Here is a 14,102-nt window from a genome sequence, read left to right on the forward strand (position 1 = left end):
GGGGCCTTAACATGCCCAAAAACTCACCAAACTTGGTAGAAAAATTCATTCGCCCGAAAAATTTTGAAATTTGCTGACTTTTGAAATGCACATATAAAAATGGCTCTATAGCGCCCCCAACGCGTAGCCCCTCTGGCCGGTTTGACACAGGATTATGAAAATTGGCACACATATGTATCACCTCAAGACGCACAAAAAAGTCTCTTGGACCCCCCCTCCAAACCCAACAGGAAGTCCGCCATTTGAAGGTTTGTGGCCATTTTTGGCGATGTGTGACCCTGCTGCCAAACTTTTCACGCCTCGCATACTTCAACGGATTGAGCTGAAATTCGCCGTGTCCACTCAGGACACCATAGGGAATAGACGCATTCCAAAACTCTTACAAAAGTCTGACGGTGTGGCCGGGGCGTGGCCTCAAAGTTTGACCATTTCTGAGGACACAGAAAGTCTCTATAACTTCTTCGTTTTCTGTCCGATCTGTACGAAATGTCACATGTATGATCAGAGTCTGACCCTAAACACATCTATACAACAATATTGAGGCTTTGACAGAGCGCCACCTACTGGCTACACAAAATGTTGTGTTTTCATAGGTTTTTCTGCCTGCCCCCCTGGCCTGTTTTGAGTAGGGTCATGAAAATTGGTACACATGTGTATCACCCCAAGATGCACAAAAAAGTCTCTTGGACCCCCCCTCCAAACCCAACAGGAAGTCCGCAATTTTGAAATTTCTGTTAATTTTTGGTGATTTGTGACCCTCCTACAAAACTTTTCACGCCTCGCATACTTCATCCAAATGAGCTAAAACTCACTGTGTCCACTCAGGACACCATAGGGAATAGACGCATTCAAAAACTCTTACAAAAGTCTGACGGTGTGGCGGGGGCGTGGCCTCAAAGTTGACCATTCGCCATTACAAAGGAACTCACTGTATTTATTGCCCTAATGCGTAGCCCCGCTGGCCAGTTTGACACAGGATCATGAGAATTAGCACACATGTGTATCACCCCAAGACGCACAAAAAAGTCTCTTGGACCCCCCCTCCAAACCCAACAGGAAGTCCACCATTTTGACTTTTGTGGCCATTTTTTGCCTATTTGTGACCCTGCTTCAAAACTTTTCACGCCTCACATACTTCATGCAATTGAGCTGAAATTCACTGTGTCCACTCAGGACACCACAGGGAATAGACGCATTCCAAAACTCTTACAAAAGTCTTACGGTGTGGTGGGGGCGTGGCCTCAAAGTTGACCGTTCGCCATTACAAAGGAACTCGCTGTGTTTTATGCAGTACTACCCATATACTTTATGCAATGTGGACAAAATCTTACAGTACTGCTATGGACCCGAGTCTGAACAGATATATATGCTAATAGGATGATACGGTCATAGCGCCACCTACTGGTAGCAGGAAAGTTTGGTTGTAAACATGTGTTCGTTGTATCTCTGTGGAAATAAGAGGAGGAGAGTATAGCACAGGAGAGTATAGGAGACAAGAGCATAGGAGAGAAGACTGCGATGACCCCGCGAACCGCAAGGTGCGCGAGGGCCCGCAATGCTGCTTGCAGCTTTATTTTTTTTTTTTTTTTTTTTTTTTTCCCCCTCCGAGATCGCATTTTTGGAGGCCTTAACATGCCCAAAAACTCACCAAACTTGGTAGAAAAATTCATTCGCCCGAAAAATTTTGAAATTTGCTGACTTTTGAAATGCACATATAAAAATGGCTCTATAGCGCCCCCAACGCGTAGCCCCTCTGGCCGGTTTGACACAGGATTATGAAAATTGGCACACATATGTATCACCTCAAGACGCACAAAAAAGTCTCTTGGACCCCCCCTCCAAACCCAACAGGAAGTCCGCCATTTGAAGGTTTGTGGCCATTTTTGGCGATGTGTGACCCTGCTGCCAAACTTTTCACGCCTCGCATACTTCAACGGATTGAGCTGAAATTCGCCGTGTCCACTCAGGACACCATAGGGAATAGACGCATTCCAAAACTCTTACAAAAGTCTGACGGTGTGGCCGGGGCGTGGCCTCAAAGTTTGACCATTTCTGAGGACACAGAAAGTCTCTATAACTTCTTCGTTTTCTGTCCGATCTGTACGAAATGTCACATGTATGATCAGAGTCTGACCCTAAACACATCTATACAACAATATTGAGGCTTTGACAGAGCGCCACCTACTGGCTACACAAAATGTTGTGTTTTCATAGGTTTTTCTGCCTGCCCCTGTGGCCTGTTTTGAGTAGGGTCACGAAAATTGGCACACATGTGTATCACCCCAAGATGCACAAAAAAGTCTCTTGGACCCCCCCTCCAAACCCAACAGGAAGTCCGCCATTTTGAAATTTCTGTTAATTTTTGGCGATTTGTGACCCTGCTGCAAAACTTTTCACGCCTCGCATACTTCATCCAAATGAGCTAAAACTCACTGTGTCCACTCAGGACACCATAGGGAATAGACGCATTCCAAAACTCTTACAAAAGTCTGACGGTGTGGCGGGGGCGTGGCCTCAAAGTTGACCATTCGCCATTACAAAGGAAGTCACTGTATTTATTGCCCTAATGCGTAGCCCCGCTGGCCAGTTTGACACAGGATCACAAGAATTAGCACACATGTGTATCACCCCAAGACGCACAAAAAAGTCTCTTGGACCCCCCCTCCAAACCCAACAGGAAGTCCACCATTTTGACTTTTTTTTTGTAATTTTTACCGTTTTCTGACCCTGCTATAAAACTTTTCGTGCCTCGCATACTTCATGCAATTCAGCTGAAATTCACTGTGTCCACTCAGGACACCATAGGGAATAGACGCATTCCAAAACTCTTTCAAAAGTATTACCGTGTGGTGGGGGAGTGGCCTCAAAGTTGACCATTCGCCATTACAAAGGAACTCGCTGTGTTTTATGCGGTACTACCCATATACTTTATGCAATGTGGACAAAATCTTACAGTACTGCCATGGAGCCGAGTCTAAACACATATATATGCTAATAGGATGATACGGTCATAGCGCCACCTACTGGTAGCAGGAAAGTTTGGTTGTAAACATGTGTTTGTTGTACATCTCTGCAAATGAGAGGAGAGGAGAGCATAGGACAGGAGAGTATAGGAGACAAGAGTATAGGAGAGAAGACAGCGATACCCCCGCGGATCGCAAGGTGCGCGAGGGCCCACAATGCTGCTTGCAGCTTTAATTAGGGCCCGAGCACCGAATGGTGCAAGAGCCCTATTGAAACCCTTAGGATTATTATTTTTTTTTTTTTTTTTTTTTTTTTTTTTTTCCCCCTCCGAGATCGCATTTTTGGAGGCCTTAACATGCCCAAAAACTCACCAAACCTGGTAGAAAAATTCATTCGCCCGAAAAATTTTGAAATTTGCTGACTTTTGAAATGCACATATAAAAATGGCTCTATAGCGCCCCCAACGCGTAGCCCCTCTGGCCGGTTTGACACAGGATTATGAAAATTGGCACACATATGTATCACCTCAAGACGCACAAAAAAGTCTCTTGGACCCCCCCTCCAAACCCAACAGGAAGTCCGCCATTTGAAGGTTTGTGGCCATTTTTGGCGATGTGTGACCCTGCTGCCAAACTTTTCACGCCTCGCATACTTCAACGGATTGAGCTGAAATTCGCCGTGTCCACTCAGGACACCATAGGGAATAGACGCATTCCAAAACTCTTACAAAAGTCTGACGGTGTGGCCGGGGCGTGGCCTCAAAGTTTGACCATTTCTGAGGACACAGAAAGTCTCTATAACTTCTTCGTTTTCTGTCCGATCTGTACGAAATGTCACATGTATGATCAGACTCTGACCCTAAACACATCTGTACAACAATATTGAGGCTTTGACAGAGCGCCTCCTACTGGCTACACAAAATGTGGTGTTTTCATAGGTTTTTCTGCCTGCCCCCCTGGCCTGTTTTGAGTAGGGTCATGAAAATTGGCACACATGTGTATCACCCCAAGATGCACAAAAAAGTCTCTTGGACCCCCCCTCCAAACCCAACAGGAAGTCCGCCATTTTGAAATTTCTGTTAATTTTTGGCGATTTGTGACCCTCCTACAAAACTTTTCACGCCTCGCATACGTCATCCAATCAAGCTGAAAATCACTGTGTCCACTCAGGACACCATAGGGAATAGACGCATTCCAAAACTCTTACAAAAGTCTTACGGTGTGGTGGGGGCGTGGCCTCAAAGTTGACCATTCGCCATTACAAAAGAACTCCCTGTATTTTTTGCCCTAACGCGTAGCCCCTCTGGCCAGTTTGACTCAGGATCATGAAAATTGGCACACATGTGTATCACCCCAAGACGCACAAAAAAGTCTCTTGGACCCCCCCTCCAAACCCAACAGGAAGTCCGCCATTTTGACTTTTGTGGCCATTTTTTGCCTATTTTTGACCCTGCTTCAAAACTTTTCATGCCTCACATACTTCATGCAATTGAGCTGAAATTCACTGTGTCCACTCAAGACACCATAGGGAATAGACGCATTCCAAAACTCTTTCAAAAGTATTACCGTGCGGTGGGGGCGTGGCCTCAAAATTGACCATTCGCCATTACAAAGGAATTCGCTGTGTTTTATGCAGTACTACCCATATACTTCATGCAATGTGGACAAAATCTTACACTACTGCTATGGACCCGAGTCTGAACAGATATATATGCTAATAGGATGATACGGTCATAGCGCCACCTACTGGTAGCAGGAAAGTTTGGTTGTAAACATGTGTTTGTTGTACATCTCTGCAAATGGGAGGAAAACAGAGCATAGGACAGGAGAGTATAGGAGACAAGAGCATAGGAGAGAAGACAGCAATAGCCCCGTGGATCGCAAGGTCTGCGAGGGCCCGCAATGCTGCTTGCAGCTTTAATTTTTATTGAAATTGTTATAGTGCACAAATGCATTCATCAACAGCATGTAACATCTCCTGCAGTGTTCACGACTGATCCAACACTGTACACCAGCAAAACACATCAAAGTGAAAAAGCTAAAACTAAAAAAAAAAAAACATTCAGCAGCTATTGTTTTTTTGCCTTGATTGGCTTTATCCCCTACTGTGCGCTCACCACTTCCTCAACGCTCACCAGTCTCCTCACCCACAGACCTACTTTCTGTTACTTTCACATTTACTCCCTGTTCAGTAAATTCCTGCCATAGTTTTAAAACACATTGTAGATAAACATTCATACAGTTAAAGTTAAAATCAAAGTACCACAATGCATCGTGATGGCATTTTAACTACAGTAAAATGTTTTACAAACACAAACAAAAAGAAAAAAAATCCTTTATTCTTCTATAATAAATACAATAACATTCAATAATGACCACAGTATTTATTATAAAAGAATAATTGCTATTATGATAATAATGAAGTAACATGTTTTTCAAAATAAAAGAAGCATGGACTGACCAGCAGATCCACAGTCTGTGAACTCTTATGTACAAAAACGCAGTGTCAACATGATGTTTTAGAAACACATTTCCTGCTCACAGCTAGTACTGCATGAGATTCACACTACAAATGCAAATAAAGTCATTATTTGTGGACAGCATACATAAACACATATACATTTGTATATAAATTCTCAGTAATGCATGTGTATATATTTAGTTGCACGTCACCTTTAGACTGCTTCCCTACAGATATGAACGCTTTTAGCAACCAATCAGTGAGCACTGATATTTAACCTGTGACCATGTAAACAAGCCCAGCCAGCAGGAGCCTCTTGTCAACACGTCTGAAAAGAACTTCAAACTAGCAAATGTGAATTGATACATGTTTAGATTTACGAGTGTAAATAAAGTGTTAAAAAAAAAAAAAAAACATTTTGTACTACACATATGAATTTTTTTGTACCATTCACCATACTAGCCAATGTTAGGATGTGCAATTGTTTTGCTACATTTTTCTACATATTGTTATATAAACACTAAAATTGTATATATATTTTTAAAATTTGTTTATGACCAAGTTCCAATCATTATTCATCTCATGTAAAAATCGATCAATGTAAAAGTCCTCTTTAGCTTAATATTGCATTGTAACACATGGTGGTATGCATTATGATGCAATGTAGTGTAACTCATGTTTTATATAATACTGGCACCTTATTCTATATAAAAAGCATGTGCCATATAGACCTATAAAATAAGTGTTTTTACATTTTTTACAGTGTGGTGGACAAAAATAATATGTGTACTTACATAACAATTAGATGAGATCAAGAAGCTCTGAAAAGTCCATTAGTAAAACCATAAAAACAAAAATGTAAAACAACATGGAGGCCAAAACCCAGAGAGCTGTCCAGGATCCATTCAGAGCACCACCCTGCTGGACAGCAAGAAAAAAAAAGTTCATTAGCATTAACCAAAAACTTAAGTTACAGGATAGAATTCACAATACATACTATTATTTATTTACAAAAAAAAGACAATCAAAGACATAATAGAACAGGGGTCACCAAATGGCGGACCGCGGTCCGAACTTATAGTCTAAACAGCAGGTTTTTCTTTAAAACCTGACGGGGCGCTTCTATTTTAACTGCCGCAGTTTTCATTGACTTTACGGAAGTGGTTTAGCGCATGGGGAAACGCACAGACCAATTGCATACGAGTTTATCCATCCCACGTGACAACTCTCAGCCAATCAAATCTGGGCATTTCAGGTGGTTGCGACTACAATACAAATTGAAGACAGATTACACGTGTAAAAAGACGAGAAAAAAGAAAAGAAAGACAGCGATACACCGGGATTAAAGTGGGCCAGAACGGCCCAGTACGGCATTCCGGCAGATATCTTCTATAGATATGCGTTCGGAAAACGATTAAATAGTCTTATAGTAATGTTGTAATTTTTACAGGTACAGGGCTCAATAACCAGCATTGGATGGAGGAGAATGAGGAGGAGAGGACCCAAACAGAGGATTACAGATTATTTGCAAGCATACTGAATGGAAATGAGATTTGGAAATTTTAGCTGGCATTTATGTTATCTAGAGGTGGATATGTATTGTTCAAGTTAAGTAAATTAAACAAAAACTTTGTCTGAAGTGATACTATTTCCAGCATTGCAATGAACATACACAAAAATATTATGGTGAACATTATATAAGTAACAAACATACACCTCCTCCTTTCCCCTTTTTTTAAAATGCAACCCTACTTTTATGTAATTATTGAAAGAACATTCTACAGCTCTATATTATGTGACAAAAGTATTGTCAAAGTTTTTAAATTGTACTGTATTGTACTGCCGTTTTGGTTCCATGCATCCATGCATCCATCCAACCATATATATTGGTATGTATATATTTATATACATCTCCTAGCAAAGGTCCGAAATTATATATATTTGGACCTTTGCTTCGAGAAATTTTCTCTAACTGGACCTCTTTAACTTGAAATTGAATACCCCTGGTCTATAGATATTCTAACAGCTCTGTAGCCAGCACTCAACAGCCAAAGCTTTAGCAAGCATATTCATTAGGCTACTATATTTACCATCTTAGTTCAATGTGTTAGCATGCTAATGTTTTGGTGAACACATTTAGGCACAGGGCTGGTGACCATAATGTTTTTATCTTCTTTTTTTCTACACTTATTGTTTTCTATCAAGTTTAGTAGTAATTTAGGTAAACTTTTTTTACACCAATAAGCTTCAATACATGTTAGGGTTAGGGTTAGGGTTTCAGAAAGGTTAGTACACTTATACGGATCTGTGGTCTAACATCACACATTTGCCTTTAGCTGTAACATTTTGTGTTCTTGCTAACAATAGAAGTTGTATTTCATTACACAAATATACAAATTCTATTCTAAGGAAGGAAACTGACAACAAACTTGACCTACTGTTGTTTTGGAAAATCTGACACCCTTAAAAGACCTCTGTTAATCCCTCCCTGGTCCCTCTGACACTGGCATTCTTTTGCCGATGCGTTTACCGGCACGATCACAGGCACAAGAACAAGCTTTCTCAGTGTGCAGTAATTTTTTCTATATATGTTTTTCTTTCAGTCTGTAGGATTTACACCTGCAACTGAAAAAGTTAGCGTCTCCAACTTCCACACTATCTGTTTACTTTATAAACATATCTGAGCTCTCCAGTATGTGGGTCAGATGGGAAGGGAAACTCCAAATGTTGCAGCTGAGACTGCAACATTGCAACAAGACTTTGACACATCTGCTGCCATGTTGCATGCTGTTTTTATGTATGTTATGTTTATGTTGCTAATCAGAGTCCATGTGAACCTGGCTTCTCACCCTCTCTGCTCCTATAAAAAGCCGCTTGACCCTACAGTGACTCTGACCTGCCAGCCAACCGCCTGATGTCCAGCAGCAGCTGAAGCTTTTCTATGTACACACATAACAAACGCCTGTCATCGTCTGACCTTTCACTCCTCCACACACACACTACACTGAGGTAGCCTTGTGTGGCAGGGAAGGTGAAACAAATAGGGTGCCTTCTTCTTAATGGGATTATGAAAATCAAAATGACCTGGAATAACTCAATTTATTGTGAAATAAGCAACAAATTTGTGCTGTTGAAGGTGTAGATGTGCTGCCTAAATGTACTTAAATTACATCTAAAAATAAACTGTGGCACTATAAATGAAGTCAGGCCTCAGACTAGCTCAAGTGTAAATGAGTCTGATGGATGTGGGCACAAATGCGTGTGGTCGATTCATAAAGCCTTACTCATTACTTAATTTTGATTACTCCTAGCTTCCATATCATTCTGAAAAAAACGAAGAGATAACATAAACAGATATGAAAACCGATATCCCCCATTTTAAATGCATTCTGTAATGCTACAGCACACATACACACACATCCTATCCTATATGTTATCTGTGGACTTTAGACTTTTTGTGCAAAAAAATGTCTTAACACCACCATGACCCAAAACATGACCCCCTGTCTGAGCTACTCACCTCTCCACCTTTCATCTGTGCTCCACCACAAAGCTCATGGTGGTCCCGTCAAATGAAGGTGGGGCGATTATCCGGGGCCCTTGCTGGGAAGTGATGCTGATGACGGGCTGCTTGATGCTTGAGAAGCTGTGTGGTGTTCTGTTGGTGGCGGCTGCCTGTTGGGTCCCGGAGGCCGCCTGAGGTGACTTTCTGGTGGCCATGTAGAAGGGGCTCTCCATATACATGCCCTCAGTCTGCTGTAAAGATACTTTCTCCGTGCTCTCTGGTTCTGACTGCACTGACATTTGCGACTGCACCAGAGAACGTGCCGGTATGATTGAAGGTGCTGGCATGAAGCCTGGGTAGATCATGTAGGTGTGCCCGTATGCGCCAGGACTGAGAGCCAAAGGCGAGAGGGGCATTGGCACAGGCGTCATGGGAGGCTGTGGCATTGGCACGTCCACGTATTGTCTTGTTTCTGGGTCAAAGAGGCGTTTGGAAGTCGGCTGCACCGGAGTGTCTACCAGGTAGTAGTTTCCGGTGGTGGGATCCAGCAGCATCTTCCTTTGGGTGGCCTGGAAGGGATCCAGGGTAGGAGCCGGAGTGATCGCTGGAGAGAAACAATAGACCTGTGGCTGATTGGTGGTTATACCCAGCGGTAAGGAGTGGTAGATGGTGGCGGGGGGGATCTCAGGTGAGCGAGTCTCCATCACGATGCTGGAGCATTTAGGGCTCTGGTTGAGGTCTTCATAAGCCCTATGTGCTGCATGTGATGGAGGAGTGGTGGGGTGTGTCTGGCTGGCATAGGTATATACAGATGTTTTATCCACAGAAGGGGGCTGCTTGCTGTTGCTGGGGTGTGACTTCACCGGGATGGTTAGGTAATTCTCATTGTCAGCGGAGGAAAAGTCCTGCGCAAACCTGTCTGCCTCCTTCAAATCAACCACTTCGTTCCAACCTTGCTTGGACACGGGTAATTTTGGTGACTTGGGGGCAAAGCTTTTGGTGCTAAAAGGCGGTTGTTTGATGGTGTTTGGCTTTGTGGTCTTGAGGCTGAACATATTTTTACCTCCTGCGTTGCTGGGAGGTTGCACTGACTTTGCAACCTGCCTGTCATCCCGGCCTCCGGATGTCTGACAGGCTTTGAACAGGTTGTCGGTGTTGGGGGACACTGCTGGTGGCGTCTTCTCCGTGTTGGGATAGGAGTCCCTTCTGTCCCCTTTTGCTCCTTCCTTCTCTGATGCTCCGTGCTCCTCACTGGTTATCAGCGAAAGCACGTGGCTGTCCATCAGAGGCTGCGGCTCACTCTTCCTCTTCCACTCATTCTTTTCAAACACGTACAGCTGTTCCATGGTTTTCACAGCAGCCTGGAGCTTCTCTAAAGCCACCTGGTTTGACATCTTGGATTCTGGTTTCTTATCAGATATTACACCATCTGATAGTCTCTCCTGCTTCTTTGATGCTACTCTGCTTTCAATTTTGAAGCCAATACTTTCCTCTGAGGGTGTTGTGGCTGCTCTGCCTGCTGCCTTCTGTAGTGCAGTGCTTTTAGCGCCCTCTGGAGACGACCTGTCTGTATCAAAAGACTCCCGTTTAATTAAGTCAGGATTCACAGATTGCTTCCCGTTACTGTTTGTATTCACAGACTGACACTTTATCACTATAGGGGACACAGAGTTGGGGTTTCTGTGGGACTTTTTTTGCTCTGAGTGGCTGTCAGTCGGGACAAAGCTGGATTTGTTGTCGTTGTTATCCAAAGAAACAAAGTGATAGGAGCTTTTTACTAATTTACGCACGTCTCTCACTTGATGAATGGGAGTCTGCAACTTCCCTTTATTATCCCTTATATCTCTAACCATGAAATGCGGTACTTTATCTGAACACTCACCCTTCAAGGCTGCAGCCAGAGCCTGGGATTTGAAGTCATCTGTTCTGATGAGGCCGGCTGAGTTACAGCCTATATTAGGCGCGCGTAGCTTGGAGACGCCAAAAGGCTCCGTTTTATTGTCTCTGACGCTCCTTAGGTTGATCTTTATTTCTGGAGATTTAGATGTAGCCACACTCCTGGAGTCCTGGATGTATAAAGTGTCAGAGCGCAGTTTGATTCCTCCTCCATCTCCACAGGGAGAATAATTGTCCCCCTGGAGCTGCTGTCCCGTTTCTCGGTCATTGGACAGCAGTTGGATACTTGGCACAAACAAATGAGACATTTTGGTCAGTTTGCCGTTGCCCGCTGAGTACTGAGCCCCCTCTCCCTCCTTGTCATTAGCTGAAGGCAGCTTCTCCCCGGGAGTTTTATCGTTTTTATGATCCTTTTGAAACTCTACCTCCTCGTCCTTCCAGCATCTGAATGCGCTATTTTGGCTCCGAAGCAGCGTGCTTTTGGACGCTTCCAATGCGCCTTTTTTAGTATCGATTCCAGCTTCATTCACGGGCTCTAAATTAGTTTCTACTGCGGGAGCGTTCGTGTCTTGTCTCCGCGAGTCGCTCTTGGTGTCACATGAAAAGCTGTCCACGAAGTCCCCCAATTCATCCACGCACATTATTGCGTGATCAGAGCTGCTCTCAGAAAACTTGGAGCTCTGTCTGTGCAGCTCGCTGCCCGCCTTCCCCCTGTGGATTTCGCTCTCCTGGTGCGTAAAAGACGGGGAAGGCGCGCAGTGAGGCTCAATGATCTCCCCTCTTTCCATCTTGCGCTCTTGCTCGAACTGCATCTTCTTAGAAATCACATTTTTGATGAGACTGGAGGCGAATATGGCTTTCTTGTGCGTGTCTTCCATGGTTTTAGAGGGCGGCTTGCTTGCCTCTCTCCTCTGGCCTCTTTGCAAACTGTTGGTAACTTCATCTGTGGAACGTGATCCTGCTGCATTTTGTGCAAAGTTAGTGCGTCTTTCTTCCCCAGACATTCCCGATTTGACATTGCAACGGAAATTCAGAGTCTCTGTGAGCCTTATCACCCCACCGTGGCCCTGACCAAATTTCCCCATCAGCTCTATTTTCTTTGAAGATGCGCTGTGGGGATTGCCATTCAGAGTGAAGATCTTGCTGGTGGGCGGTTTGATGCTTGCCAGTGCAATGCCCTTATAACCCTTATTGTCTATATTTTTGGCTATTTCAAATGAGGCCGTTGAGTTTTGATGGGAAACAACATTTTGGTCCAGTCCCTGTGACACATTCATGTTGCCATATTTCAGGTCGACAAAGGTGGACCACGTGTTTATCCCTATACCATGCTCTGATGCGGAGGACTCACTGGAGGTGCTGAAATTAATGGTATCAAAGTAAGGATAGGCCAGGCTCTTGAAGGCTCTAGCTGTCAGGTTCCGCACCTCCTTGTCAGCGTCGTCCAGCTCGCTGACAGCGCTGGACGTACCGCTGGAATACTCAGTGACCTCTTTTCCCCTTAATTTGCCGCCAAAGTGCAAGCGTCCGGGCGCGGCTATGAAACACTTCGCCCTGTCACACAACGTCTCTGTCTTCCCGTCAACTCCTCTAAACACATAGCGACTCATGTCTCCGGAGCGCCTGGCATGATAAAGGATATTTTCCTGTTCTTGGATATTGCTAGGGTCATTTATAGCTCGAGAAGTGGTTCTGATTGACAGGTGGATCTGTCCCGCAGCGGTGCTACTGCACGGCTGGGGCTTTGACACACTCTCATCTGAGCTGGTGAACTTGGCCGCGTCGCACAGATCACTTTCAAGCAGAGTGCTGACTGCTGCTGCTGCGCCCTGAGAGCGAGGCTGGCGGCCGTCCCCCCTCTCCCCCACCGCCCCATCACCCTCAAAAGAAGCGTAATCAACAAACGAGTACACCTGATTGTCATCCTCAATGTCCCAGCTGGTGGAAGAACCCGCCCCGAGGTCGTAGTCCCCCTCATGGTCAGACAGCTCCGAGAGCTGGATCTCGTGTGTTGTAATGTAATGGGACTCGCACTCCGTTGCGCACGGGACACAGTCATCTGAAAGCACCAAACTAACAACATCATCATCCTCATAATCATCCGACACACTTCTCCCACTTAGATAATTATCCTCACTGTGTAAATCCTCATCTTCATCTTGTGGCATTTTGCCGTCCTCTGTTTTGGATACATCCGGCTGCACAATGGCGCACTCCGCTTTGTCTACTGATTTGACACAATCCTCCGTGTTAGGATGAACTAATGATGGACCAGAGGGCCTCTCCTTTACATCATTCCCGACATCCCTTTTCTTTGTATCCATCTTCGTTTTATTCGCAGACTCATGTTTTGGTTCTGTTGCGCGCATAGCTCCGGTGCCGCTGTTGTTTATTAGGTCGTTTATTTGGTTTCTTTCACCAAAGCAACACCCTTTCTCCGGTTTTGCTCCATCTGTGTCCAGATCCACTAACTCCATATCCACATATTTGCTTTCGTCTTGTTTCTCCGTCACATCCTCTGCTGGTTTTTGGAGCAGATCTTTAACCTGCCGGCACGTCTCCACACAGCTTCGTTCAGTCTTCATAGCTGGAGTGGCAGGTTTTCGTTTACATTTGGTGTCTGGCAGGAAAGAGACGAGAGAGATGAAGCACCCCAGGATGGCTCCGTCCTACAAGCAAAGATGGTGCTGCGCGCAGGGCTTAGTGTCCGGACAGACAGACTCCGATGACATCGAAGCACTCCAGACGTTCCAGCTCACCGCACATGAAGCCTAAAGCCGAGTATCTAAAAAGGAGCAGATACATTACTAACCACTGTCTAGGCCACATGGTTCTTAAGCTAGGACCAGCGGACCAATAGGGTCACTAAGACACCCCTGCAAAATTCAAGTGCAGATGTATAATTAACCTTAAAAGTACAATTTTACGCTGCGTAAATACGCTCCTCTTTTTTATGTCAAACCATATTTTTCCATATTAGATTATTAGGCAGACGGGGTTCTCTCATCTGTTTTTAAATATTAGTCAACAGCTGAGTAGAATCACAACAATAATGCCAATAATGGTGCAATATGTAACATGAGAAAATATATAAAAGTTGTAGCAGTCAGCTTTTTGGCACTTTTTATCAAGACTGGATGAGGCAAAGCAATCCATGTCTATACAAAGACAAGTAAATACTGAAAATAAAGTATTGATAAATTGTTATTTTCTTTCAGTCAAATACTGTACAGATGCAAAAAAACGTTAACAGCGACACCATGTAGCCATTAAGCAA

The 14,102-nt window shown here is 44.2% G+C and overlaps 1 protein-coding gene across 4 annotated transcripts; it reads right to left on the reverse strand.

Annotated features, from left to right (window-relative positions):
- Nucleotides 1-5,282: 5,282 nt before the first annotated feature.
- c18h4orf54 (chromosome 18 C4orf54 homolog) lies at nucleotides 5,283-13,590 on the reverse strand. Of its 4 annotated transcripts, none has more exons than XR_003672104.1 (3): nucleotides 8,945-13,590; nucleotides 8,709-8,748; nucleotides 5,283-6,342 (listed from the first exon to the last, which is right to left on the reverse strand). XR_003672104.1 is itself a non-coding variant. In XM_028428775.1 (2 exons), the coding sequence occupies exon 1, from the start codon at nucleotides 13,408-13,410 to the stop codon at nucleotides 8,956-8,958; it is 4,455 nt and encodes a 1,484-aa protein (XP_028284576.1). In that variant the 5' UTR covers nucleotides 13,411-13,590; the 3' UTR covers nucleotides 5,283-6,342; nucleotides 8,945-8,955. The 4 variants fall into 4 exon arrangements, 2 of the variants coding, with proteins under 2 accessions (XP_028284576.1, XP_028284575.1); XR_003672103.1 differs by having other exon boundaries at nucleotides 5,283-6,345; XM_028428775.1 differs by lacking the exon at nucleotides 8,709-8,748.
- Between the last annotated feature and the right edge of the window lie 512 nt (nucleotides 13,591-14,102).

The sequence above is a fragment of the Parambassis ranga genome, chromosome 18 (assembly GCF_900634625.1).
Source record: "Parambassis ranga chromosome 18, fParRan2.1, whole genome shotgun sequence".
Classification (NCBI taxonomy): Eukaryota; Metazoa; Chordata; class Actinopteri; family Ambassidae; genus Parambassis; species Parambassis ranga.

Excerpts from the sequence above, each read along its gene's own strand:
- c18h4orf54 (XM_028428775.1), bottom strand. The coding sequence starts at position 13,410 with ATGAAGACTGAACGAAGCTGTGTGGAGACGTGCCGGCAGGTTAAAGAT.